Here is a 25990-nt window from a genome sequence, read left to right as displayed (position 1 = left end):
ACGTTTAGAATCTGGGTAGTATTTCTTATTACTGCTTTTCCTGCCTTTAAATGCAGAGCAAATGGAGGTCTTATTCTGATGAAGATAATCTGGCGCCCATCAGGCCATTTTGATTTAAACTGAGCTTCTTTGATTTAAACCCAGGCCTTAACCATGAAGGCAAGTTCTAAAATGATTGCATCAACTGCATTTTAGAAAGGCTGGGTTAGCCTTTTATATTTAATTAAAAAATTGTACTCCCCAGTATAAAATATACTAGCTTAGTGTAAAAGGATGTGAATGTGGTATTAATAGACTGGTGTTAGTCACTACAGTGTGTGCTTACAGTAGTGCACAGAAAGGAACTGAGTAAGAATTGCTGTTCTTATCACAAAGACTTAGACTGCAAATAATTAAATATATGTCAAAATATATTTTAAAACGTCGTTCCTGACAGGAACTTCCATAGGTATTCTGGAAGTGGGCATTTTCCTTTAGCTGCCCCTTGCCGTCAGGATGATGCCATCTTTTTTTTCAACAGCAAGGAAATTCTCAGGAGTCCTGCTGAGTATCTTTCTTGTTTTCACTGGGGAGGGAGAGGGAGAGGGAAAAGGGAAGGAAAAAGGAGAGGAAGAGGGATGGGGAGAGGGAGAGGGACAGGAAAAGGAAGAGGGAAAGGAAAAGGGAGAGAGCAATACAGGTTCTGTCTAATGTTAACATCTCTTTGTGTTCTGTAGTTAAACCGTAAACAAAGTTGGACTATAGAATCACATAACAGCTCAGGTTTGAGGGGGTCTTAAAAGATCATCTGTTCCAACCTTTCATGGGAAAGGTAGCCTAGATTAAATTAGATGTTTATTCAGTCCCATTTTGAAAGCCTACAGTGATGGTGATGCTGCCACATTCCTGAGGAGGTTGTTCATAAATGATTGTTCTTACTGTACAAAATTTCTTATGTCGAGATGAAAGATGGAGAACCCATTGCCAGGAGGATGAATGATGGAGAATCCATTACCAGAAGGATGAATGATGAATAACCCATTACCAGAAGGAGGCTGCTTCATTCTTCCGGTACCATAAAACCTTGATTGTCTAGAGGATTTGTCTTAGAGAATAATGCTGTTGTGTGCCACAAGCAACCACTGCTTCAGTTTGGTTCATCTCCTAGCATGTCTACAAAAGGGTGTTTATACCCAGCCTTAGTTCCCTCATGTAGGAGTCACTACAGCTAAAGAAAACCCTCCTAGCACGAGTTCTTGAAGAACTACTATTTAACCTTTGAAAGCAAATGGAATTTGAGTCAAAACAGTAGTTGCTCCAGACTACAAAAGCCTGGAAGTCCTGCTCCTGAATTTGCTGAGTTGCAGCAGATCCCCAAAGAAACAATTGCTGTTATCAGAGCAGATCCAGTTCATTTATTTTGCTGTAAAATATCTTTCTTATACAAACTCTGAGATAATACTTAAGTACTACAGAAAATTAACGTCTTGACATCCTTGGATTTCAGGTCAAACCCATATACTACTTGGATTCTCTAGTAGCACTGTGATAGATTTTCTAGGAGTCACCTTACTCAGGTAGATCTTTTCTCATCCTCCAATTTTCCTGGAAGAAATGAGACCAATCATAAGACTTTCAAATACATATTTTAATGTATTTTTCAAAAATATTAGTGTATTTACATAAATTTCTCATTTAGAAATATCTTGTACTTGCCTATTTTAAAACACCTGGTTTAAAAAAAGTTCAGCCAGATGATTACATTACACAGATTTGAAAGAACATTGACTGTAGATATGAGCAATTAAAAAATACAACAAAGAAATATATACCATTGCATTAAGATTTAGTGCACATTTTTAAGTTGCTGACTTCTACAAATTGTTCTTCCCATAAAAATTGCTTAGTCTGTGTCAGTAACTTGTACCCACTTTTACATTGGAATTTGCATTTCCTTTTTCCTCACAGAATCTCTCCCCCCCCCTTTGCCTATACAAAGGTTGCAATAAAATGCATTACAGTAGTATTTCATTTACAAAGCAAATGACATTAAAACTTGTTTCTTAACCCATTGGATTGTACTTTAGTAAAACAATGTCCTTTCATGGAGGTGCAGCACAGATTCCAAGAGCTGCCTGGATGTGGAAAATGGTCACTCTTTCGAAGCAGTCCTGCCTGGGAAGGTTGAGTTGAATTGCTTCATGATGCTGTGTCAATTCCTCTTTGGAAGGATCTCATCCTCAGGTTTGGCAATTAGGATAGCATGTTAAACATTGTATTTATTCAAAATATATACAAATAAGTTAAAAAAAGTAGGGCAGAAAATGATATTGCTTGGAGGAAAGCTTAGCAATGAAGCTTGTGGCAATATCTAGATTACACATGACTGGCAGGTCCATTTGTTTCAGTAGTACTCTCTGAACAAGGTAAAAACAGCTATGAACATGGCTGTTATTTTGGTGAAAGACAGTCGTGATCTTCTTTCAAACTTCATTAGGAAGCCATTTTCCTATGGAAAGGAACATGCAGACTTAGAGATAGCTTAACAATAACATTAAGCTAGGAAAAACACACCACTCTACTGATACCGGGTGCACAGAGTGCAACACCATTCTGCATGGAGGGACAGGTTTTCAGAGCTCTACCTCCAAAAGATGAAGAGGGCTTTAAAAACAGTAGCTGAAAATAGCTGCACCTTGCTGAATGTTTGATTTCCAAGTCAAGACTGTGCCCTGCCTGTGTAAATAGAAAATGAATGTGAACTGCATCATCTAGTCCCACATCTTCAAGGAAGATACAAGTACTGTGTTTCTGATGTAGTAATATACTAGTAAGTATCTTCCTTTAAGACTCCTTATTCTACTGTGATGAGACAGTAGAATATTATGGAAAGTTTCCAGGAGCTGATACTTTTCTTAAATAAAATTGACTCTATTTCAAAGAGACGCAGAGAGAAGCCTTTACAGTAAATCTGATGCATCAGGGGTCCACTATCACGTTTTTTTTTTTTACTGCTACCAGACAGAGAAGGGTCAAAACAAGCAAAAAGAAAAACGGAAAAGCAAGACACTAGAAAATAAATGAGGGGAAAAGTAGTAAGACATAGGAATTGAAAGAGAAGTGGGACGAGAGGGGGTGGAAAGAGAAAGTAACATTTACATATAGAGAAAGGAAAAAAGTACCAGGGAAATAACTGACAAATGATGCCACTGATTCTCAGCTTCCCCTAACTTCAAATGAAACCAAAATATTGGCGTGATGAAACTCAGCAAAGCAAAAGGGACCTCCCCTCCACTGCCAGAAGGGAATTTCAGCAGCTTGGCAAAATAATCCACATATTGACAAATGCTTTCCTCAGCACTAACTGTTGGTAAATGGAAGATGTGGGATTATCTCAGTCCAGACAGAAAAGATTTAACCTGGATTGCACTTACCTGTAAATTTGTGTAAGGAAAATTGATTGGGGATTATATAACAGCTTTACAAAAGTACTGAGTTCACCTTTCAGGATCACATATGTATTCTTCCCTTATCTTGAACTCCAGTATTTTTGGACCAACTCCTCTATGGAAGAAGAGTTGCTGCACTAACCTTAGGGTACCACTTACTTAAGTTTAGATTTAGTAATGGAAATTTTCATGCCAGGCAGGCATTAGCCTGCTTTGAGCAGGAGGCTGGATCAGATGATTTCCTAAGGTCCCTTTCAACCTGAGTTACCATAGGATCCTATGAGTCAAGGCTAACTAGGATTTTGCTGTAACAGATACAGAAAGTGCCATTTTAAAAAGAAAGTTGCCTTTTAGCATTGTTCTGTTTAAAGCAGAAGCAAAACTTTCACTGTATGTCTCAGGAAGACATTCCAGTCATCATATGTTAAAGCCACTAAATAAAACCTTAAAATGGTTTTGATGATGTCTGTAACAATAGTTTCACTTAATGAAACAAAATCTCCTAATACAGATTCTGATGGAAAATGAGAAACCTACCCAGCCACCGTTTGCATCTATCCATTCGGCTTTATTGTTTATTATGTACTCTGTGATGAAATAAGAAATCTGTTCCTTTTCCTCTCCAGTGAGCTGAACTCCATGCTCTTGAAGCTTCTTGGTGAGAAGACCTCCAAATGTAAATATAGTCATAATTCGTCCCCAGTTAGTATTTCCATCAGCAAATTTTTCTTCCATGACACCGTTGAAAATTCTCTTGGCAACAGCTACAGAGGTAATGTCAATTCTGTCCAGGAACGGTCTGAGAGCCTCCTCGGTTTGATCTTGCAGTGAAGATGCAATGTTTCGCAAGACATGAGCAACTCTGGTTTGGGCTGGTCCAAGATGTGACTCCTGAAGCACATATTGCAGGTAATCTTGAGCTAAGTAATAAACGTAGTAGAAGTCAGCAGTTTCCATTTAGAAAGAAATGCAGAGAGCAGTGCACCAGTCTTGATCAGGGTCAGTAATGAGCATCCACAAGACATGCACACAGCTTTGTATCGTGTGGTTTTCATGGAGTTTTTATTTGACTTAACAGTAGCGTGGGTTGTGGAATATGTCACAGCGGAAATGAAAGAAAAAGTGTGTGCTCAAGGGGAGAAACATGTCTTCCTGAGAGATTTATTAGTTCTCTAAATAGATCGGCTTTTACCATATTCTTTAGCAGTATAAATTGGAATTTCCTAGGGACTTTTGCTATGTAACATTAGCAAAAGTTTGGCATTTAGCTTACAAAATTCTGAGAATGGTGTATGTTAGCAAAGGTTTGCCATTTGGCTTGAAAAAACCTACTTAAAAAGTGTATGCTGTAGGAGCATGCAGCCCCCCCATCTTCTCTTACCCTAATCTCTTCCTTGCCAGGGGTTAAAGCTGCAATCTGTATTGCAGTTCAGCGGGTTATTTCTGGTTCACAACTTTTTGAAGATACCGGTGGATATTTCCAATAGCGTGGAAGAACGGATAAACTTTCTTCAGCATTCAGGGAGCTTTACATAACTGCAAAAAGTGATACAAATATGGATGGAAAAAAGCGGAAAGCCAGCTTTATAGCATTATCTCCTGTTCCAGACTTTCCCACACTTTCTCAGTGAGTACTTTTCAAGATTTTGAATGGGTAGCTTCGAAGATTACCCCCCCACCCCGGGGAGTTCTGCTGTAAAAAACAGTTATGAAGGACAATGCTAATGCAGTCAGCTTGTCAGAACATGGGCTGGAAAATACGGGGCCAAGGTAGTGATATGTGATACTATTTGAATCTTTCTTGTCAGGTAACAAGTATGATACCTACAACAACTGCTCTTCTATTAACATTTTCAAGCAGTTATTTTTGGGGGAAGGGGCAGGGGTATCTAGTCCACTTTTTCCTTACAGATTTCTCCTGAGGCAACCTGATGTTGCTAAAGGGTCAGGATGCATCTGTAGAGGACCTCAACCCACTGTGAAGGGCTGCTTAGAGCAAGCTGATATGCTTGCTGATATGCAGTATAGTGTTAACCCTAGCCAGCCCCCCCCCGCCCCAAAAGGGTATGCTGCTGCTCTAACATCACAGTTTTGCAGAAAACCCTTGAGCAGACCAGGGTAGTTTCCAGTTCCTTCTCAGGGTTTTTTCAGTGTGTGGTGAGACTCAATGACACAGTAGTCTTCCATCCACAGTGGGGTTTGAAACCTCAAGCTATCACCAGCATAGCATAGACATCAGTCACTTCAACGATGCTGGAAATTGCTTCCTTTGCTTTCTCTTGGAAGCAAAGAGGTTGCTTGATGCTGTGTTCACCTTTGGGTTTATGAGGGCAGTGTGAGCTGGAAAAACTCATCTTAGATGGTATCTTCAGGAGAGAATGTGATGCTAAGACTGGGAATGGGCTCTCCTACATACACATGCACATTCTTCCCAAGCTCGTTTTCAGAGTTCAGAGGTGTCCTCTATCCAACACCTGCAGCTGCTGCTTTGGCAGAGCTGAGGCTGGCTTTGCCTTTGTTATGTTCAGTGATTTCAGCAAACTGCCAACGTTTTATGGGGAATGCAAATGAAAAAATAAAAAAAGGATGTGATAGTCTTTAACTCTTCCCAGCTCTGCTAAATCTGGGCTGAAATTTCTAGGGCAGAGGGAAGGCATTGCTCTACCCAGACCCTCTACCCAGACCACTTCCCTCCTGTCAAATGCCTGCTGCAAACAGCTGAGAAAGTTACCTGAGGAAAGAAATCACAAGCATCCTTTTTCTGTGTAGCACAGCCTGTGAAGTTACAGATCATGCCTGACCTAATAATTGATTAATGAAAAACTTTTTTATTCTTTGTGAATATAATAGTTGAATATGAGAACAGTGAACAGTACCTAAGGAGACAAGTTTTGCTTTTTTCACAATCAGCTGAGGTAAAGCACAGGCAGAAGCAGGTATTTCTTCATTAGTGGAGCATTTTGGATTCTGGGAAGGGTGATGAAATAAGCCTATGAATACATCACCATTATTGAAAGAAATCAGTGTTAATACCTTGGCAATCTTGGTGCAAATGCTGTCAGTCTCTTGATCTCTGTAAGGTGAAGCTCAGTGCTCAGCTCCCAGAAGGGGGTGGCAGCTCTGAGCAGACATCTCTAGCAGCAAGCTGTGACACTGGTGACCAGAGCTCAGTATGTGGCTGTTGAAGTTGCCCCAGGTCTGTCTCCTTCAATGTCAGGCACATTTGCTTTTCAATAGCATGTAGTGGAGGGTGCAATTCCAAGTGTTGTATGCTGAGGTTTAGAGGTATGTAAACTTTGGAACAGATGATCTTTGGGATCCACTCCAATCTGGTATTTTATGATTCTATGAGTAGCAGTGGCAGTTTATTTATCTAAATACTCACATAAAGACTTGGACCAGAGTGTGTAGCCCAGTCTTCCCAAGGTCTAATGGTCAACTCTGAGCACTGTAAGAAATGGCCTTTAGAATCTTTTCCCTGTATTGTGCCACTGTAACGCTCTGATGCTCATTTTCTGTATTAGGGAGTGCTTTCCTTTCTTTTACCAGAGTTTATTTGTGTTTTGTAGCTGTAAGTGAATACCTTCAACATAATGAATCTCTACTTATCTTTCTACCTGCTCTATCTCCCCAGTGCTGCATATACTGCAGTCTCATACACTGTATTGCTTTTTCCCTATTTTCTTCTTTCCTGCATACACTTTGTCTTTTATAAATGATAAGTGCTAATAAAAGGTTTGAAACAGAAACCAGCTTGACATAGAAGCTCAAATTCAAACCCTCCCCTAACTACCTGGCAATAGCAAGGGGCTTCCAATGCTTTAAATTTAAATCTGTGCTTTGTGAATTTGATTCTGCATCATACCCTAACCTGAAAAAGCTTATTTTCCAGAACAGATGGGAACTCAGTTGACAGATCCTCATAAAATTGACTTGTGAGAGACAGTGTCATCTCATCATGTCTGAGGCAAAACTAAGCCAAAATGACAAAAGCTTTGTTGAACTATTGGTTCTCCCTTGCCAGAGTTGTTCCAGTTCCAGGTGAGTGTGGGCATTGTGAGCCTTGTCTGGAGGAGCAGTCTGAGGCCTTGAGAAAATCATCACAGATTTTTTTCTGCTTTTCTTCCCTTTTTGACGTCCAAACCAGGATGATTTTTGTGTGGTTTGTTTGGATTTCATTGCAAAAGAACGGCGCAGTTCACTTATAGCTTCCCAGATGTCCTGATACAAGGCTTCTGAAGGCTTTGTTGACTTTTATTTACCCTCTATTTTCCTATAAATCGGAATATGCAAGCTAGCTTTTCTGTGAGCTGGGATGGTTGGTTGGTACTGAATTCAGAGGCTTGGTTGCCCAGTGGAGTGCTGCCACCTAGCCGCAGCCAGCCCGGATGCACGCAGAGAAACCCGTTACCTCCAATACAAGTTCAAGTCTGTGCTTTGGGGTTCTGTATGCAGCAAAGAACTAAAATACAGCAGGATTGAGATTCATTCCCGGTAATAATCTAATTAGTACATGATACGTTGTTTCCCAGCTAATTCTGTCAGCTGGGAAGCACAAGCCTCTGTCCAAAGGTTTCCAATGAAAAGTTTTCCTTCTTGAAGAAAGGTTTCCTTCTTATGAAGAAAGGTTTCTCCTTAAGAAGTTTTATGAGCAGTTCATTCTAAATCACTTCAGTCCATCTCCTACTGTTTATAGGATGTAGGCTGAATAGCAGGATCCTGGATCTCAAATTCTGGCAACTGAAACAGACAATTAGAGCATCTAATATTCTGTGTGTCTCACATGCACAGAAGACAAGCTCCAGGGATAGGAGGATGTAGCTGGTTTTGCATCATCTGGGCCAATTGAGATATTCTGGGCTAATAGGAGAGCAAAAGTGGTCCCCATTGTAAACAAAAGCAAATAGCTATTCCATCTTAGCACTGAGCTGGGGTGCAGTCCAGAATGAGGGCTGAACAATATGGCATAAGCAATTTTCTGCTCCCAGAAATACCATGCAGCAAAGTCTGGGAAGACAGATCATATGAAGATGCACACTCTATTGTCTCAAGCGTGAGAAGAATTATCTGAGAGGCCATTATGACTCCTCTGTAGCACTCCAGTGACATAAGGGGAGCACAGGAAGGGGCCAGTCAGGTTGTGTTACTCAGGGTTCAGCTGCTGCCTTCTCACTTCCTCTGATAACTCATCACAACTCAGAACCTGTCAGCTTCTGGATCCCAGCTCCTCTTATCATCATGAGTCAAGGGAGCAGCCAGACACACCGGCCCACTATGCATGTGCCATATATCATCATATGCTTGTGTGTTCCACACATGTTCTACATTCTTACAAGCCTTTCCAAGTGTTTATCTGGGATTAGGAGAATTTGGACCAATAGTCATACCTGTCAGCAGTGAGCCACAGAAACACAAGGCTTCCTGAACTTCCCAGGCAATGGAGCATGAACAAGTAAAGTCTTGGTAGCAGGATTTTCTTGCTAAGCAGAAACACTGTCTGCTGAAGCCAGTTTCATTGCTGAAAATGCTTGATTCCAGGAGGAAAAAACCAAAAAGGTCTGCTTGGGAGTATTCATGAAATAAGAAGTCAGGAGATGATGTCTCCATATGATAACCAAAACTATGTGTCTCCCTAACAGCCACAAGTCAAGGGTGGTCTTCACTGTTGGTTCATTCTGCTATGGCACGCACAATGCTAACACGTACAAAGTCCATTTTTACATTGATCTGCAGCTTTGGTTCAGATCTGCATCTTCCAAAGGCATAATGCCATCAGGAGAGACAGGCATTTAGCATCGGCTGCACCGGTGTTTTAAAGCTACTTTAAAAGGTGGTGATACGTGGTGAGACAGCATTTCACTAACATCTGAGCCTGACTTAGCATATAGAGAGTCCCACTGGATGCGAGTTTCAAAATATTCTCAAGATTCAGGTAACAAGTTTCCACTCAGCATGAATGGAATATAGATGCCCAGTTCCTTTAGGTGCCTTCAGAAAAACCTGCAGCTATTCAGTAGGGCTACCAACAATTTAAAGTTGGTTATTCTTTTAAATTCTTTGCTATTTGATTTTTCCAGTGAAGCTTCTGTATGTCATGGGTTTAAAATAAATCACGTCAGAATTCAAGCTCACTTCAGCAGGTACTGTTTACCTGGATGCCTTAGAGGTTTGCAGACATCTACATTAACCCTCCTAGGAGCGAGCTTGCTTCTGTGCTCCCCCCTCATTTAAATCAAGCCTACATCTGCTCCTGTTACTACTAGAAACCTTTGCACTGGGTCAAGTGCTAGTGATTCACAGATTCTTTCCTTTAGAAGATAATGTATTCTTTTAATAAATCATTTTACCCTCTTTTTTACGATATCCTCTCTGTTGATTACCCTATAAAAAAGGGTTATAACAACACTAGTATTTCTACTATAAAACACTCTTCATGAAGGTTCATAACTCATCTTTTGTTTTATGTGCAGGGTTCCCATCTGGGGGCACATTTGTTTTTATTCCCTTTTCAAATTGTTTTGAGTTATTTAGAGTTATTAAAAAAGGACAAAAATATAAATGTATACAGATGTTTTCCTCTTTTATAATAAACCCAGATCTTTGAATAGAAATTCCGCTTAAGGAAATTAATGTGTAATGTGATTTCAGTAATTTTCATAGAATCATAGAACAGCTTGGGTTGGAAGGCACCTTCAAAGCTCATCTAATCCAACCCTCTTCAATGAGCAGGGACATCTTCAACTAGATGGACAAACTAGGTTGGACGAAGCCTTGAGTGAGATGGTTTAGTGTGAGGTGTCCCTGCCCATGGCAGGGGGATTGGAACTAGGTGATCTTAAGGTCCTTTCCAACCCTAACTATTCTATGATTCTATTCTATGATTCTAGATCACGTTGCCCAGAACCACATCCAGCCAGGTCTTGAATGTCTCCAGGTATGTCACATCTCCCACCTCTCTGGGTGACCTGTGCCAGTGTTTCACCACCCTCACTGTAAACAATTTCTTCCTCACATCCATCTTGAATCTCCCCTCTTCGTTTAAAACCATCACTCCTCATCCTATTGCAGCAGGCTCTGCTAAAAAGTCTCCTCATCTTTCTTACAGGCCCCTTTTAAGAACTGAAAGGTCTCCCTGAAGCCTTCTCTTCTCCAGGCCGAACAACCCCAACTCTCTCAGCTTTTCTTACAGGAGAGGTATTCCATTCTCTGATCATTTCTGTGTCCCTCCTCTGGACCTGCTCTGACAGGTACGTGTCTTTCCTGTGCTGAGGACTCCAGAGCTGAACACAGTACTGTAGGGGGGGGTCTCACCAGATCAGAGTAGCTGCAAATAAATATGTATATTAAACCACATTTCTGAACCTTAATTCAGTAATTTTGCTAAAATTTTATTACCTTCTCAAATGTAATGTTTGTTTGCATCAAAATGTGATGCTAGCGCCTACTGTTTACAGCCTGTATTAAAACAAACAAACAAATAGCCCTGCATCTAACACATGAGGAAGACAAAGACTGCAGTGCCATTTGGTAGGACTTTTCTGAAGTCTAAAAGCAGTTGCTATGAAACTCGTTCATCCACCTAAGAATTTGTATTGCTTGTGGTTGAATAAAATCTGCATAAGTCAAGTCAACTGCAAGGAAGAACTGGTGAAGGTAATATCCCCAGCGATCCTTCTGGAGGGGTTACTTGTAATCCAAACTGCATTTCTCATCCTTCTGATTTACCCCATTTCAGCAGTCACTCATGTTGGCACAGTGCAGTATTTTCAAACCCACAATGATCACGTGTAAATTGCGGCAAATTACAGCACGAAATTAGCTGTATATTTTTATCCTTGTGTTTATTATGATTTTTTGATCCTTCGAAAAAGCACACTGAGGTGGCATTTCTGTGCTCTTAGGAGAAGGCTGTGAGCAGAAATAGCCAACTCATCTGTCTCCCCAGGTATTTATACCACATTCATCACTGTGCTGTCTGAACATTTAATACTAGCCCCTCAATCTTTCTAAGTGAAATAACGTCCCATTAAAGAGGTGTGAAGGAAGCTGATGCTACCATGACTCGTTATCCAAATCAGAAGGAAACTCGCTTTTGAGCTCATTTTTTAATCATATACCTTTATAGTACTCTGTGCTTTGAATTGCATTTGCGCATCACTTAATTACTATGGCTGTGTATAAAGCCCTGGTTTATCTAGGGAATCAAGCCTGTAAGTGTTGTAGTAATGATGCTAATACTGATGCCTGCTAAGGCCCTAAAATGCTCTGTCTTTCAGAAGGCTGAATTCTTTTAGACCCTTTCAAATGATCTCAGTGCAAAGTGTTTACTTATTTGTGCCAACAGTTACAGGCAATAAAGCAACACCTAAATGCCCCAGTCGGGAGCAGGGATTCTCTTGTGCTGGGTGTTTCACCCATTAAAGCCAGGAGGAGTCTTCTGCCCCAGCTCACTGCGCATGGGGAGAAATGCTGAACCAACACAAACCCCCCTGGCTTCACAAAACAGCAGGAGTGGGACCATGATGGTCTATCATTAGGCAACAGTGAGGATGATTATATTTAATTTGAGGCATTTTCATGGCTATCGGTAGCAACAGCAAGCAAACTACATACCAGCACTTCAGTGTGTGTAATTTTGAGTTTTCACAATGAAACCCCAGAATACTCATTCACCGTTGGCAGACTTGCCTTTGTATCAATTTGGGACTAGATTCTTGGCATGCCAGGGAATTATGCATCATAATGACTTAATCAAGGGCTTTCATAGTGTATTCTAGAGCTGAGAAACTTTTCTAAACCCAAATGCAGATGGAAGCTTGGACCCAGCATCAAGTGCTTTACGCATGAAGTCAGAGGAGCTCTGCACAGACTGACCCCCTGTGCCTCAGCAAAGTTCTATTGATTTTGGTAACTTCGTCTGTGCAGGGATATGAACCTATCTACAGGGAACTAAATGAAGCCTAAAGTTATTGATTTTCAAGAGAAAAGAACTTTAGTTAAAGATCTCATATGTTTTCTTAATTATTCCTGAGTTTGAAACATGATTTTATGTTTTGCATGATTTAATGCATGTTTTTGAACATGCATGAAACACGATTTTGCATGTTTTGCATGATTTAATGAAGCAAGACCAGAGAGAAGGGGATTGACCAAGTTAGACAAGGTTTTTATTTGCTCTTTGTGCTGGATAGCTGTTAATCATTCAATGAGAAACACATTTCCAATGGCCAGTTCTCAAGCAACATAAATAATAGCAACATCCTTGTTTCTCCTTTGCCCTTAATTTCCTTTTGGAGGCTTGGCAATAAACAGCCATTCCCAATGTATTTTGCAACTTAGAGCCCAGACCCAAAAAGCCCCCATCAAATGTAATTACTTTGCTTTACACCCTCCTTTATATTCCTGAGCTAACAAACAGCCACTGCAGTTCCAGAGGGAGCTCATTTTTCTGGCTGCCTACAGGGCATTCAGAGTTGTCACATGAGCACAACTCAGTCATTAGCTGAGTGTATTGGCAGGGACCAGTGCTCTCTACAAAAGGTGGCAAGCCACAAAATTTAGAGTTCTTATATGCAGTATAAAACTTGGTGTTCCTATGGCCTGGCAGTCCCCTTCAGCTCAGTGAGCTTTGATTTTCCCATCTATTGGATGGGCTTCTCCAGAGGATTTGCTGATTCTGCAAATATGACTTGGTTTTTTACTTCTACCACAGATTTCCTCTATAACCTTGAGAAAACTCCTGGTCTCCCTTTGACTCAGTTCCTCACTTCTAAAATAGAGGAAATTAGAGAATTACACTCAGGTGTAATTAGTTTTGCCTATATTTAGCAGTCTTCCCAAGGAAGTATGTTAAGGGGAGTTGATGTGTGTGTCTCAGCTGGTCTGTGGTATGCTGGGATGTCTTAGTCTAGGCTGTTGATGACAGTAACTCTGTGGCCACAAGCCAAACGGAGCTGAAGCAGGTAAGAGCTGACTCAAAGGCACGTAACTCCAGTCATTTACCATCTGTGTGTGAGTCAGAGCCCTAATATTTGTTTTCTTCTCTCCTTTGTTGGCAGTCAGTGGAGCTGTTTATTTGTACAGCAGTTAGCACACTGGGACCTTGATCTCAGTCAGGCCTAGGTGCTAGTTTTAATACATAGCCTAATGTAGCATGTTATAGGGTGAGATGCTGGCTTTCTCATTGACATATACGTATGTGTGTGTGTATGTCTCTTGGATCCCATTTTTCTCTCATGTGGCACTGTGGCTAGTAGATAGATCTGCCTTAGAGATGCCAAAGGTGTAGATCTTGTAATTCTTTGGACATATGTTTTGGTTAAGTCACTGAAGCCTGAGTGCTTGTGAGGCAATTTGAAAAACAGCTTTATCAAGTTTATCTCTTCCAGTCATTTCTCTTTCACAGTATGCTTTGCTAGCTGTAAAATTATTCTACTAAGGTGTGTTACCACACTCTGAGGCAATTTGTTTTCTTCTGCATTGATCTTTGATCTGAGGTACTTGTTCCTGAAAGCATTTTTCCTTTTTAACCACTTAGAAGCTAATTTGGTATAATCTAGAAATTGATGTAGAACAACATTTCTTTTATACTTTGTCCTTTATTTGCTAATCACTTTTTCTAGACAGTCAATTTGTGAGTGGATTCCTATTCAGTCAAAGTCAGATATGTTGGTGTTTAGCGTACTAAATTAATTTGTTGTGTAGCTCTCCAAAACAGCTTAAAATTATAGATTTCATAAAAGGATAAAAAAATCTCCTTTTAAAATGAAGCAGTAGTTTTGTCAGTGTGTAATGTTTTGCAAATGAAAAATTGGAAATAATTGTAATAACAGTATATTTATAGTTAATTAACTTGTAATCTAATGGAAAACCAATCTCCCTTAGAAGGTAAAGGCATGATGTAGTCGGGTTTTCTGTTTCTGGTTTCCTGCTGGATACCCAACAAAGAAAATAAATGGGGTTTTATTGTAGCAATTCCTTGCCAAATAACACTGTTAACCATGGGCTTTTGTGAAATTAGGAGGCATTTTAGGTGCACTGGGGCTCTCACTCTTATGTCTCTTTGAGACATTGTTTTTAATCTTAAAACATGCATGCAATCCAGTCCTCTTCTTCCTTTCTGGGGGTCTAAAGCCCTGCAGCATCACATACACATACGTGAGTTTTACTGATGGCACATCCTCCTGCGTGGAGGGAGGTTGCATACAGCTGTAGGATCCAACCTGTAAAGCTACCGTCTCATTTCTAAGGAGTTATGAACACTTCTGTCATCTTCTGAGGAAGCAGGACTGGATAACAAGTGTGGTCTAGAAGCTCACACTGCAGTAGGGCTTAGTTTTAGCAAACATATTCCTTGATTGCTGGTGATTACTGACAAGATAAGATGCTGAAACAAACATTTACAACCCCAATAATACACTGGCAGTGGTGTTCTGCTGTGAAAAGTGACTCAGTAAAAGTGTCACTTCCAAGCTGCAGGATTATTGGTTCTGAGTCCAGACAAAATGTGCTCAATTTACAAGCAAAAATATAATACCTGTTTCTTAGCTGCCAGCCATGAAAAGGGGTTATGGTCTAGGCTGGTTGCCCTATAGACTGTGTAGTTTCCTCAGGTAGGTGTTGCATTCATGACTTGGTAGTGGTTTATATTTGTGTAAATACTAGCCAGGTTGCAAATAGATGTGGGTAAGATCAGAATAGGTTACTTCCTTTTGATAAATGTAGGGCTATTTGAATGAGATCATCTATAGTCTACCCTCTTTGGTAACACAAACCATAGAATTTCAGTTAGTTCCTTCTTGTGTGCAGCTCATAACTCTGGGCTAAGACAGGCTGTGCAAGCTGGAAGAATTCTTACAGCTTTATCCCTTCATTCCCTTTAATAGTTTTGCAGAGATCTAACAATACAGAACGGGTGCTCTGATTCACACATGCTGATGACTTGCCTTCCAACAACTGCTGCGGTTCCTTCTCCTAGAAGTCATTCCCTCCCACCTTCCACTCCTCCTGCCCGGTCCCTCCTGCAAAGACAGCTTGGCTATTCATCAAGCAGGATCTGAACTGCTGCAACCTGGAACTCAGCAGGTCAAGGTGGACAAACACCAATTTCACTTGTCCTTAATGCCCTGGGTCGCAGTTTATAGCAATGCAGTGGAGAGCTGAGCCATCCTTATGGCAGAGGCAAACCTCTCTTGCTGCCTTACTGTAAATCAATCCCACTCATCCATCAGAGCTTTCAGTAGGCGATTCTTGTGTGTGACTGGAGCTGTCTGAATGGTGGTGCAGTAATGTTGTAAACCATCTCTCTTCCCTGAGGCACTTGTATAATATTCAGTGAAAGTTTGTTCTGTGCCATTGGTATGTTTTGCAGTGGGTTCAGTGGTTAAACAACCAAATGGTAGTTAAGAAGTTCACTGTTTGAGCTAAACACCTTCACTGGTGGTGTCTTTCTGACCATGTTCCTATATGTCCCTGTACTTTTTGAATTAGGATATGGTGACAAGATATCTTGTCATCATTAATGTTGCACAAACTAATGCTGATGCCTCTCTTCCTCATCCTCCCCTTTATTAAAGTTTGGGATTTTGGTACCTTCTGGCATATTTAAATTGGGAAGAATGCTGAATTAGGACAGGCTGTCCCTTGTGATTTTGCATAAATGATTGCATCAGGCAGTGTTGACTCCAAAGGAATTTGTAGAAATTTATTTCCAGAAAGCAGCTGAGTTACCAGCCTACAAAGGACTGATCAATAGCAAGTGGCTTCAGCTATCACAGTGCTTTTAATTTGGTAAATTGTGCTTTTGTCATGCAACATCAAGGGATTCTTCTGGCTTGAGGAACCTGAAGAAAGGGAATATTGACTTTTGAGTGCTTAAAATCTGGGATGCTTTACTTTCAGTTTGTCTACAGCATCTCTGGATAGACAGAACAAACTGTTAAAAAGATTATTAAGGCAATGCTGTGCAGGAACATTTTAGTGCAGCAATTTAGTCATGTATGTCTGGTCATATTAATGGGAATCCTACTGCTACATCCCTGTGCACCCTGCTAAATAATTTGCCTAATGATTTCAGTTAAGCATGGAAAACAAGCACCATCTGAAACTGTTTGCTTGACATATTATGTTTGATGCATGGGAGCTGGAGAGAAAATACAGCGCTGCAATGTGGGTACCTCAGTTCCCTGTACTGTGAGGGGAGGAGACTGGTATTAGAATAAAGATGACTTGAGACATCAGTGCTTATTGTGATGGATGCAAAGCCTGTACTATGAGTCCAGCTTGTATCCTGCTGCTAGGAGTGCACCTTTCTGGCCTTAGGTCTCAAAAGTCCAGTTGGGCAACTCTTGACTGAGTTGGGCTCCTGGCTTCAAATAATTTGCAAAGAATTTGGCATCAGGTTAAATTTGGACACAAACTGCTACTTCTATAGTGAATTTTTCTCATGTCCTCCCTTTAAGTGAGATTTCAGCTTTGGTGTATGCAGTTTTGGTACTTCCCATCTGCTTTTGGAAAAAATTTTTAAAGGTGAAGTCTGATCAGTTACCTTCCCTTGTGGTACAGTTCCATTCAGATAATAATAGGTTACACAGCAGATAGTTCCTGACAGACTGTCCATATCATATTGTCTGTTTCAGATAATAACTAATTCCTTCTGTTATTATATATAGCAACACATTGAGTTATTAAAGAAGACATAATAGAAGACTTTCTTACCTTCCCCATATTCAACTGAATTTCCTATTCTTCAGGTATTTGTGGCAGAGCCAGCCCCAAAGCAGAAGTCAGAGCAGACTGTGGACTATGCACTAATGCACTAATGATGCATCTCTGAGTCCAGTAGAATGATGAATATCCTCCTACCATATCTAGAAAAGGCTCACTGTCTGTTAAATAGTGTGGTATTAATTGTGTTACAACTCAGACATCAGCAAAGCTCCTACACATCCCTGGCTGAAAGCTGCCTGTCATGTACCTTCCCACGTGTATTGTGTTTGGACTGCAGTGAATAAAGCTGTGTATGCTCAAGTGTTCAGCAGAGGGGAGCTGGGCTTCACGAGTCACTGGACTGCTTAGGAAATACTTCAGAGAAATGTGCTAGCAGCACATGTGCTGCTAGAAATAAAGCTTTCGGTGCTCAAGTCACAGTCCTGTCCCTGAGCTCAGTTGGAAATGAGTGTGCTGAGTGTGATGATGGAGAACCTAATGCTGAAGTGCCATCACACACAAGTGATGAAACAACCCCAAAATACTTTGGGACATATTTTTACAAGCAGCAGCATATCAGCTCTTATGTGCTCATCAAATTCCAAATCAAGTAATTAGCTTGCAATTTCAAATGGCAGTGTTATTGTTTGCTTCATTACCTCCTGCACTTGCTAATGCTGTTTGTGCAGGATGGTCACTATTTCTCCAGCTTAGCAGCAGGTACATTTTAGCAATGAGAAAAGGAGCAATTATCAGCCTCCACAGCACCTTGGTTCTCTTCAGGATGAATGGTGTAATACAAATGTAGAGGATTATTTAAAAACGCATTGCAAACACTTCTAGCGTATTAGCCATAATAATAGCCTGCCTGTTTGAGCTGGCAATGATCCAGTTCCTTCGTCAAGATGCACTACCTGGTGCATGTGTTCATAGACCAGCTGACTAGCTCATAAAATAGCAGGATGGCAAAAGCATCAGGAAAAACAATGATGTGTGTTTATGTTGCTGTAAGTTATGGATGTGTAATAAACAGGGGACAGGAAGTTCCTGAGCCAGTAAGGATAAAGGCGAGGGTTTTACAATGGCTATAAATTCTGAAATGTGTGTTTAAGACTGGATGATCTTTAGCTGCTTATCCTGATTTTTGTGTACCGGACTGATGATAGTAAATGTGAACTAGGTAATTTACAAATTGGAAAGCATAGCAAAGCGATGTTTTGAGTTCACTGAGCAAAGGAAGATGATGTAGAATGTTTCAAACCCGAAGTAAAAATATAAGGGCCTCCATAAGAGTGCAAATGAGGCACAGGTCTGAATTCATTTTACATGTAGTTTGTTTGAAATCTGAGGTGATATCAAGAGAAAAGTTCATTTGTATTATTGTGGATATGTTGTTTAAATATAACAGAGTTAGTTTCTATGAGACTTAGTTTTTAAACTAGTGCTTATTAACACATCTGCAGCCATTCTACAAAGTATGTATCCAAGGGCAGATGGAGGCATGGCACAGTGCTGGCGTTGACAACAGCAGATATGTCATCTAATTAGCATATCTGATATATATGTTAATGTTGATAATACTCATTGGTATTACCCAGATAACTTCCTGAACAAATGATTTCTGGGAATCTATGCAACTTGTTGAATGTTTAGACTTTATTTTTCAATCCAATGTTTGTGTGACATTAAAAAAACCTCCCTGGAAGGATTTACTGGATACCACTGTCAGTGATTACTGACAAGTTTGGGTGTTGGTATGCTGTATGTGCTCAAGGCTGGCAGAACTTCTACAAATGTGGTTTATATTGGGCTGCAAAACTCAGCTCAGTTCTGGAGCAAAGTGTCTTAGACTTTAGTGCAAAACTTCATAAAGCATCTCCATAAAGGTACCGTGAATTCTTCACCCTCTCCGTTGCTGATTCAGAATTAAGCATGGAAGAGGGGCTAGGTGGTTCTCCATCACTTGCCAGCTACTCAGGTGGGCCTGACAACTGAGCAAGTCTCAACTCCCAAATTTTCCTCAGTTCCTGCTCCTTTGTTCCTAAAGGAAAGCCTGGAGAGAATAAGACCAGTAACTGATCCTGATTATCTACATCTAGTTAAGAGATGTATCGGGCATAGACCTAATCAGCCAAGCCTTAGGGCACCTCTGTGCAGAGGACGCTTCTCATCTTCTCAGTCTCCACGGGGGGCTCAGTCATTCACCTTCTGTGAACTACAGAGTTTCTTCCTTTACAAATAGTGTCACTGGAGAAGAAAGTGTTACTCAACATGAGTAAATGTGACAGCAGCTGGGTCTAAGGTTAAGTCTAATCTGCTCTGAAGTGGGAACTGAAGTAGGCCTAACCCTGCTGGATGAGTCAGTGGCAGAATCAGGGCAAGAACAAGAATCCCTTATTACCAGCTGTGCGATATAAACACATGCCTTCCCTCGCTGGCTTCCCAACCATCCATTAGCGCAGCGGTAGCAGTTAGATTCAGTTCATTTTTTTTCCTTGGGATCAACTTTCACCTATTTTTGAGGTAGGCAGGAATCTGTCCTCCCCTCACTCCTCATCAGCTTTATCTGCTCCCATAAAACACCAGGAGTATCGGGCTCCTCGTGTTTACCAGCATTAAACAAAACTTGCTGGCAGATACAAAACACTTCATGTTTGCTTGGTTGCCCCATACCTGTTAACTGGGTACAGCTCTTACAATTCATTCTTCATGGGACACTGCAGCCCCATAAAAGCTGTGAGTCAGGCTTCCAAGAAAAGTCATGCATGACTTAAAATCACGAGGATGCTCAAAAACAATAAAATGCATATTTTCAGCTTGCCTTTGGGTTTTCTAAGGCTGTGAGGCACACCCATTTCAGGTCTTCAAGCTCTTCTTTGCAACCATTAAGGCTGGAAATTCAGGGCATTCATTTTTCATGAGCTACACACAATTTCCTGTTTTCAGGAAAACAGGGAATATTGTAAGACCTAATGGCCAGAACTGTCAACACTGGTGCTGTCACTGAACATAACTTGGTAAAACTAAATGTGTGATTTCTTTCCTTTTCCATCCAGAATGAGGGTTTTGCTTTTCCCATCAGCACAATGACTTAGTGTTTGGATACGTCAATCTATTTGAGAAAGTATAGATTGCTTTTGCTGAGAATTATTAAAAATTGTATCACTGGCTTGGTGTTGGATGAAAGTCACAGAGGGGTGGACTGTCCCCTGAGATGGCATTTTCAGCCTACTGTCACCAATTTGTCTTGGGCTTGGTGTATTCATTTAATCTCTTTACCTTCACACAGCTTGATGCAGTTAGACTGAATATCATTCTGAATTTTCTTCTCTTTATTTCTCTTCTCAAAGCAAATTTTGAGTGTAACAGCTCAAGGCTGGATTGGGCATACCCCATCTTCTGGACCTTCAGACCAAGCACTTCGCTGGCAGCCGTGTCCCTTGGGTAAATGGGATTCTGCAAAATGACAGTGCAGCTTGTGTGGGCAGGGGACAGGCCACGTCCCAAAGTAAGTAATTAATTCCCTCAGGGCCTTATGGCTGTCACAAACATCACCATCTTCTGCTTCCTGTGCTAGATGCAATTCCTAGAGCTTGTGTTCTTGGATACAAAGGGAGTACTAATAGTACCTGCCAAGACATGCCGTCTTTCCCTTGGAAAAAAAAAAAGATGAGAAAACAAACTACATATGATAGATGTTAGTCATGTTGCTTATTGCACTGTTGGCATAATCTCCCCCTGGGGCTCCTATACTCACATCCAGGATTTGGGGATGAGTCAGGTGTATTGCATATGTACTTATGGATGATCTGAGCATACACAGAACATAATGGGAATTTCATGATGTCCCAACTTGCTTTTGCTTCCCTCTGTGCCACAAGATGTCTGTAAATCCTAGACAGAGTCCTTCTCTGAGACAAGGTTGCTGGATGGAAAAAAACAGTATACCTCCAAGGAACTGCATGTGTGGGAGCATCAGTCAGTTTGCTATAATTGAATACACTAATGATGCTAAATCTTATGACATTACTGCTGGCCATGTGACCTTGGTGGTGATTTCCTGAAACCTCTAGATTCTGGAGTCATGTTAACACTCAAGGATCTCTATTAAACAAAGATTTCAGCCTCCACATTTGTAAGATAAAGCTGTTTCCTGTGATTCCGCAGCATATCAAAAAGTGAAGGCAAGTAAGAACACACTGAACCGGTATTTTGAAAACCAAAAGTCTTTAAACCCATCACATGGCTTTGGGGGACCTGAACATTTATTTCTGAACAGCTTGCTGTGGCAACTTGATAATTTTCCTTTAATAGTTATGTCTGTTCTTGTGCAGCTTGGCTTCCTACACCTTCTGTAATAAAACTATCAATGTTTTGTGTATATTAAACTGCTTTATTTTTACTTAGAGTTCCTGAAGTCACTGACAGGCAAGATAGTGTTGTATGCAAGGCAATTATTTAGGCATTACAAGATTAAAACACAGAATATATTTCCTTGGGAAATAAAGGTTTCAGACAGTTTTTTCTATGTATAGGAACAGGGATAAAAGCTTAAATGCTGCCTGTTCTGGTTCCCTGCTTCTAGTAAAAGAAAGGCTGGGGTTTTTCTTTCTTTCCTGAAAGCAGAAAGATTGTTTAAAAACAAGGATCCAAAACTGGAAGGATATAAAAAAAGGCATGGAGCTAATGTAATGGAGGATGTTTCTTAGGCCTTAGTGGTAGTGTCTCACTTCCATGAGGCAGGAAAAATACAACAACATAGCAAGGAATAAAGTATTAAATGCTGCTGAGACTTTTATAAGGATATTTTTATAGTTCTTCCAGGTGCAGTGCCATTCTTTTAATTACCTGGACATGACAAAGAATGCTGTAATGCCGAAATGTTGATTCTCTGGTATACATAAGACAATAAAGGTAACAGCCAGGGAAAGGAACTCAACAGCAGGTAGAATATTCGTGTCCATGCACAGAAATAGTGAACGTTGTTTGTTCTGATCTTTCCATAGTTATGCTGCTAACAGGTGGAAATAACTTTAAAGGATATAAAACCCACTCATACAAATACCACTTGATTTAGCCATCAAATGAATTTGAAGTACTGGTGTCTTCCCAGGTGCTGGCACTCTCCAGTGTTTCCCATTTTGTGTTATTCAATTTAATATACCTAATGCTGTAAGGAGTAACATGACCAGCCATCATGGTTGCCAGCCCCTGTCTTTTTCTATCTTTGTCACTATGTACTTCGACTCTTCACCACCAAGGGCCCCTATGCTGGTGCAGCCCCTGCACATCTGGTAACTCCTCTGCTTTGCTGAACAATGGAAGTTTTATCACCCCATTTTTCACAGGACCTGACCCATTAGAAATTGTACTCAGACTTTTCCCAAGGGCTTACCAGGAGCTCATTCATCGGGAGAAGAAGCAGTCATACAATGAAGTATCTTCTACAAGTGTTGCCAATGGGAAATCAAACAACATTTTTTGTTTTTTGTTTGTTTTTTTTTGCAATGAAACAATTTGTCTACTGAGCATTGATACTTGCCTCTACACTAAACCTGTTCCCTCTGTGCTGTTTAGAGACTGCACCTGAGAATGCCTGATTTCTGCCATGCCCTCAGCTCCCACTGATTCCAAGGACAACTGAACTCATCCCATTTTTATATGCCTTTTGCAGGTCCTATCCCTTCTTCAAAACCTGATATAGTTCTATCTAATAAATAGTCTGACACTCGGCAACTTGCAAAATGAGCTATTATAAGGGAAGTATATCTAACACCACAGCAGAGATAAGGTATGCATGTTGCCCAAGATCATGCATAAAATCTCCTGTAGCTCTGGAGGAGAAAACCCTTAAGAAGTAACTTGTGTTAGATATGGACTAATACATAACTCTCTAATGTTTATGATTTCCCCTGTTTTACTTATTGCTTTAATTTCTCTGGTTTACTCAAGACTTAATTTTGATTTTTAGCTACACTGGGATGTTTTGTCAGTAAAACCTTCTGTTCTATGGTTTTTACTTCTCCCAGTTTCTCCCTTCCAATGGCAAGGGCTCTGGCAGGTAGCTCCAGCACATTCAGTGATAGTTTTGTAAATGATCAGTGCTCCTCCCAGTATGTTCTACTGGATGTTATTGACACTAGCATGAAAGTATTACAGTTCATAATCCAACATTTCAGCACCAACACATCTCCACCACTCCTTTAAGCTGTAAAATGGGCCATATGAATTATAAGCTAGGTTACCATCCCTTTCTTCCACCTTGACCACAAAGGTGGAAACTTCTCATGGAGAATATGGATACAGAAAGAGGGGATGATGAAACCTTATCCTTCTGTGGCTAGGCTCATCTGCCACCACTGGAACTCAAGGCTGTGATCACTGCTGTGTAGGCAGAAATACTGGGCAAGGTCTTATTGCCAGTAGTACTGTAGTAGCTAAAAACAGAGTTTGGTACAGGCTAGTGACTGTAAGTCAATAAATATTACTCTGATTTTGCAGTCCATGTGGCTTAGCAATGGCTTCTACACTGGTTAGCAGTGTATTAGCTTCATTTTACGTGGTTTGGGGTACATCTGCATTACATAACAGCCACTTTAATGCTTGTCATATAGACATAACTTAATGCTGACATATTCAACTATATAATTAGGTATGTCAGCAAATTAACAGCAGTATACTAAGTACTATTCTTCATGAGAGCTAGTGAGCTTGGTGTGGGGTGTGTAAATGTTATTTTGGCCCAGTAAGGACAAGAAAGTAGGTAAAATTAATATTCCCAAGCAGATTGTAGAGAATGCTTTCTACAGGAGCAAAGCACAATGTAGGTTTTATAAGACAGTATTTTGGAAGAACTTGAATTACTTATACACCCCAGCTTTCTCACGGCTGAAGCACACAGGAATCCATTGTACCTTCACATCTGGGATGTTATGCTTTAGGAGGTGTGACTTTCAGAAATACCAGAGTTTTGCTAAGTGAAATAAATAAATTCAGCTGCAGTCTGGAGCTCTGAACTCAGGTGTGATGCTCTCCTTCTGCAGAACTTGTTTTTTATGGCAACTCTGATTATTAGCAATTTCCCAAAGGAGGGAAAACTTTGCAAGCCTGTAAGATGTCAGAATACTGTCAAATGGCCATTACTGTGAAAACAGAAGACTGTATCATGCTTTCATTCTTAAGGTTGAAAACTGAGGGGGCATAAATTTATTATCACGATTCTAGAATGTTTAAAGACAAGGATAAAATCACCTCCTACAAGAGGTCTGACTGGCAGCAGAGAGATTGGAAGAAGATGCTTCCTTCTAATGTCACGATTTTCCTCTTTCCTGTAGGAGATTAGTAGAAAAGGAAGAAAGAAGCAGAGAGAAGAACGCTGGGAGGGAGGTGTGATTTATTGCTCTGATGTCATAATTTCCTAGTTTATCAGCTATGTCTTAACCCCACTAAGGAGTACTTCAGAGGGCAGCAGAAGAGAGGAATGTGAAGAGCAGAGAGGGAGAAAGATGAAGAGGGGAAGGAATCGTAGGGAAGAAAGGAGGAATCGTAAACCTCTGAAGTTCCAAGTCAACTGATGTGCATTAAGAAACATTAGCTAAGCATTTTCAGCAGGAACAAATGTTCCTGTGACTGTAAAAGAAAAAACCTCTCTTCAATCATAGACCTGTCAGTGATCCAAATCCTCAACCTTGTTCTACGTGTACTTTTGCTCAGGAAGTTCACCAGGCATTTAACTCTGGTAAGTTGCTAATATGTCTTTTTAATATGTCTTGAATAGTGCACAGGACATTAAAAGATAGTACAGGGAGTCGGACACCAGACTTTCTTTCAGTTAAGTTAAATTAAAAAATATCTGGTTTCATAAAATGTAGCAGTGATGTGGTGGGAATGTGGATGGATAGGCCTTTGATATCCCTGATTCCTTGTGTCACTGTGGTCCTCACACAGGCTATGTCTGCATAGGAGCTGCTCACATATGGTGGTATCCAAACGATTTTGATCTGTTACAGGAGAACAGGATTATGATACCTCTTTCTCTGGCCCTTTCTTCTCCCTGTGTAGAGAGTACAGGGAGCATAGTCTGTAACATATGTTCGCTGGCAATTCCTTGGGAAACTGCCTGCATGGAGGTGAGAGATGAATAGACTCTGTCCCTCCTGATGCGATGCAACAGTGAGTAAAGTACACTTCAGAAAGGCAGTAAGGATGTGTCGTACTTCTGGCTGGAAGGACTTAGGAATTTCTGTGATAGCTGTAGGATCCCTGAATGAAAGGTACTACCCAGAAGCAGACAGAGATATCAATCTTCCAACAAGCTTCTTTCCTAAAGTAGAAGAGTCATCCCACTTCAGCTTGATGTCCCCCACCAAAGTTTATGAGAGAGCTCAAAGCTGATCGTGACACAATAGTTGCATATTATGGGACAAAAAAAATTGTGCTCTAGGTATACTAAAAATCTAAGCTCCAAATTTCCAAAAGAAAGCACACCAAATCTCAAATACATTATAAACATCTGTGAAGCTATAGAAGTGTCCTGGTTTATTACTTTCTCCACTAAAATGCTTTATTGTTTTTAAATCCACCAAAATCTGATGACATTTTGACAGCGCAGATTAATTGTCTCACTTAAAGAAACACTGATCAGATCTGCTTTGCTGTAAAACTTTTTATTGGCTGCAGATTTCAAGCCATTCCAGTACCCTGGGCTGCTTTAGAAAAAGACTTGAGGCATTATAATTTTACAAGAAGTGAGTAACTGCATGGAGATTTTTTCAAAAAAATGCTTGCTTCTAAGCAATCAAAATGATGTTTTAGCTTCTCTAATGAGGTAGTTTCCTCAAGGAGCTGGAGAACAC

General features: G+C 40.5%; 1 protein-coding gene and 2 long non-coding RNA genes across 3 annotated transcripts; 2 read left to right on the top strand and 1 right to left on the bottom strand.

The window, feature by feature from the left end:
• The first annotated feature begins 639 nt into the window (after positions 1-639).
• Positions 640-24747, top strand: LOC134169584 (uncharacterized). The gene is made up of 3 exons (XR_009966933.1): positions 640-2254; positions 20505-20643; positions 24470-24747. It is a non-coding gene; the product is annotated as an uncharacterized LOC134169584 (long non-coding RNA).
• On the bottom strand, positions 1613-4533 carry BCL2A1 (BCL2 related protein A1). The gene is made up of 2 exons (XM_062630255.1): positions 3966-4533; positions 1613-2488 (listed from the first exon to the last, which is right to left on the bottom strand). The coding sequence occupies exons 1-2, from the start codon at positions 4383-4385 to the stop codon at positions 2384-2386; spliced, it is 525 nt and encodes a 174-aa protein (XP_062486239.1). The 5' UTR covers positions 4386-4533; the 3' UTR covers positions 1613-2383.
• LOC134169586 (uncharacterized) lies at positions 4433-11489 on the top strand. Its single transcript, XR_009966935.1, has 3 exons — positions 4433-5055; positions 6509-6624; positions 10534-11489. It is a non-coding gene; the product is annotated as an uncharacterized LOC134169586 (long non-coding RNA).
• Positions 24748-25990: the final 1243 nt, after the last annotated feature.

This window comes from Pezoporus occidentalis, unplaced genomic scaffold, assembly GCF_034315485.1.
Source record: "Pezoporus occidentalis ecotype Australia unplaced genomic scaffold, CSIRO_AGI_Poc_V1 ctg11, whole genome shotgun sequence".
NCBI lineage: Eukaryota > Metazoa > Chordata > Aves > Psittaciformes > Psittacidae > Pezoporus > Pezoporus occidentalis.
This window is presented reverse-complemented; position numbering and strand designations above follow the sequence as displayed.

Excerpts from the sequence above, each read along its gene's own strand:
- BCL2A1 (XM_062630255.1), bottom strand. The coding sequence starts at position 4,385 with ATGGAAACTGCTGACTTCTACTACGTTTATTACTTAGCTCAAGATTAC. Across the intron at positions 2,489-3,965 it reads TAGATGCAAACGGTGGCTGG|GAAAATGGCTTCCTAATGAA; the intron begins GTAGGTTTCTCA and ends TCCTTTCCATAG.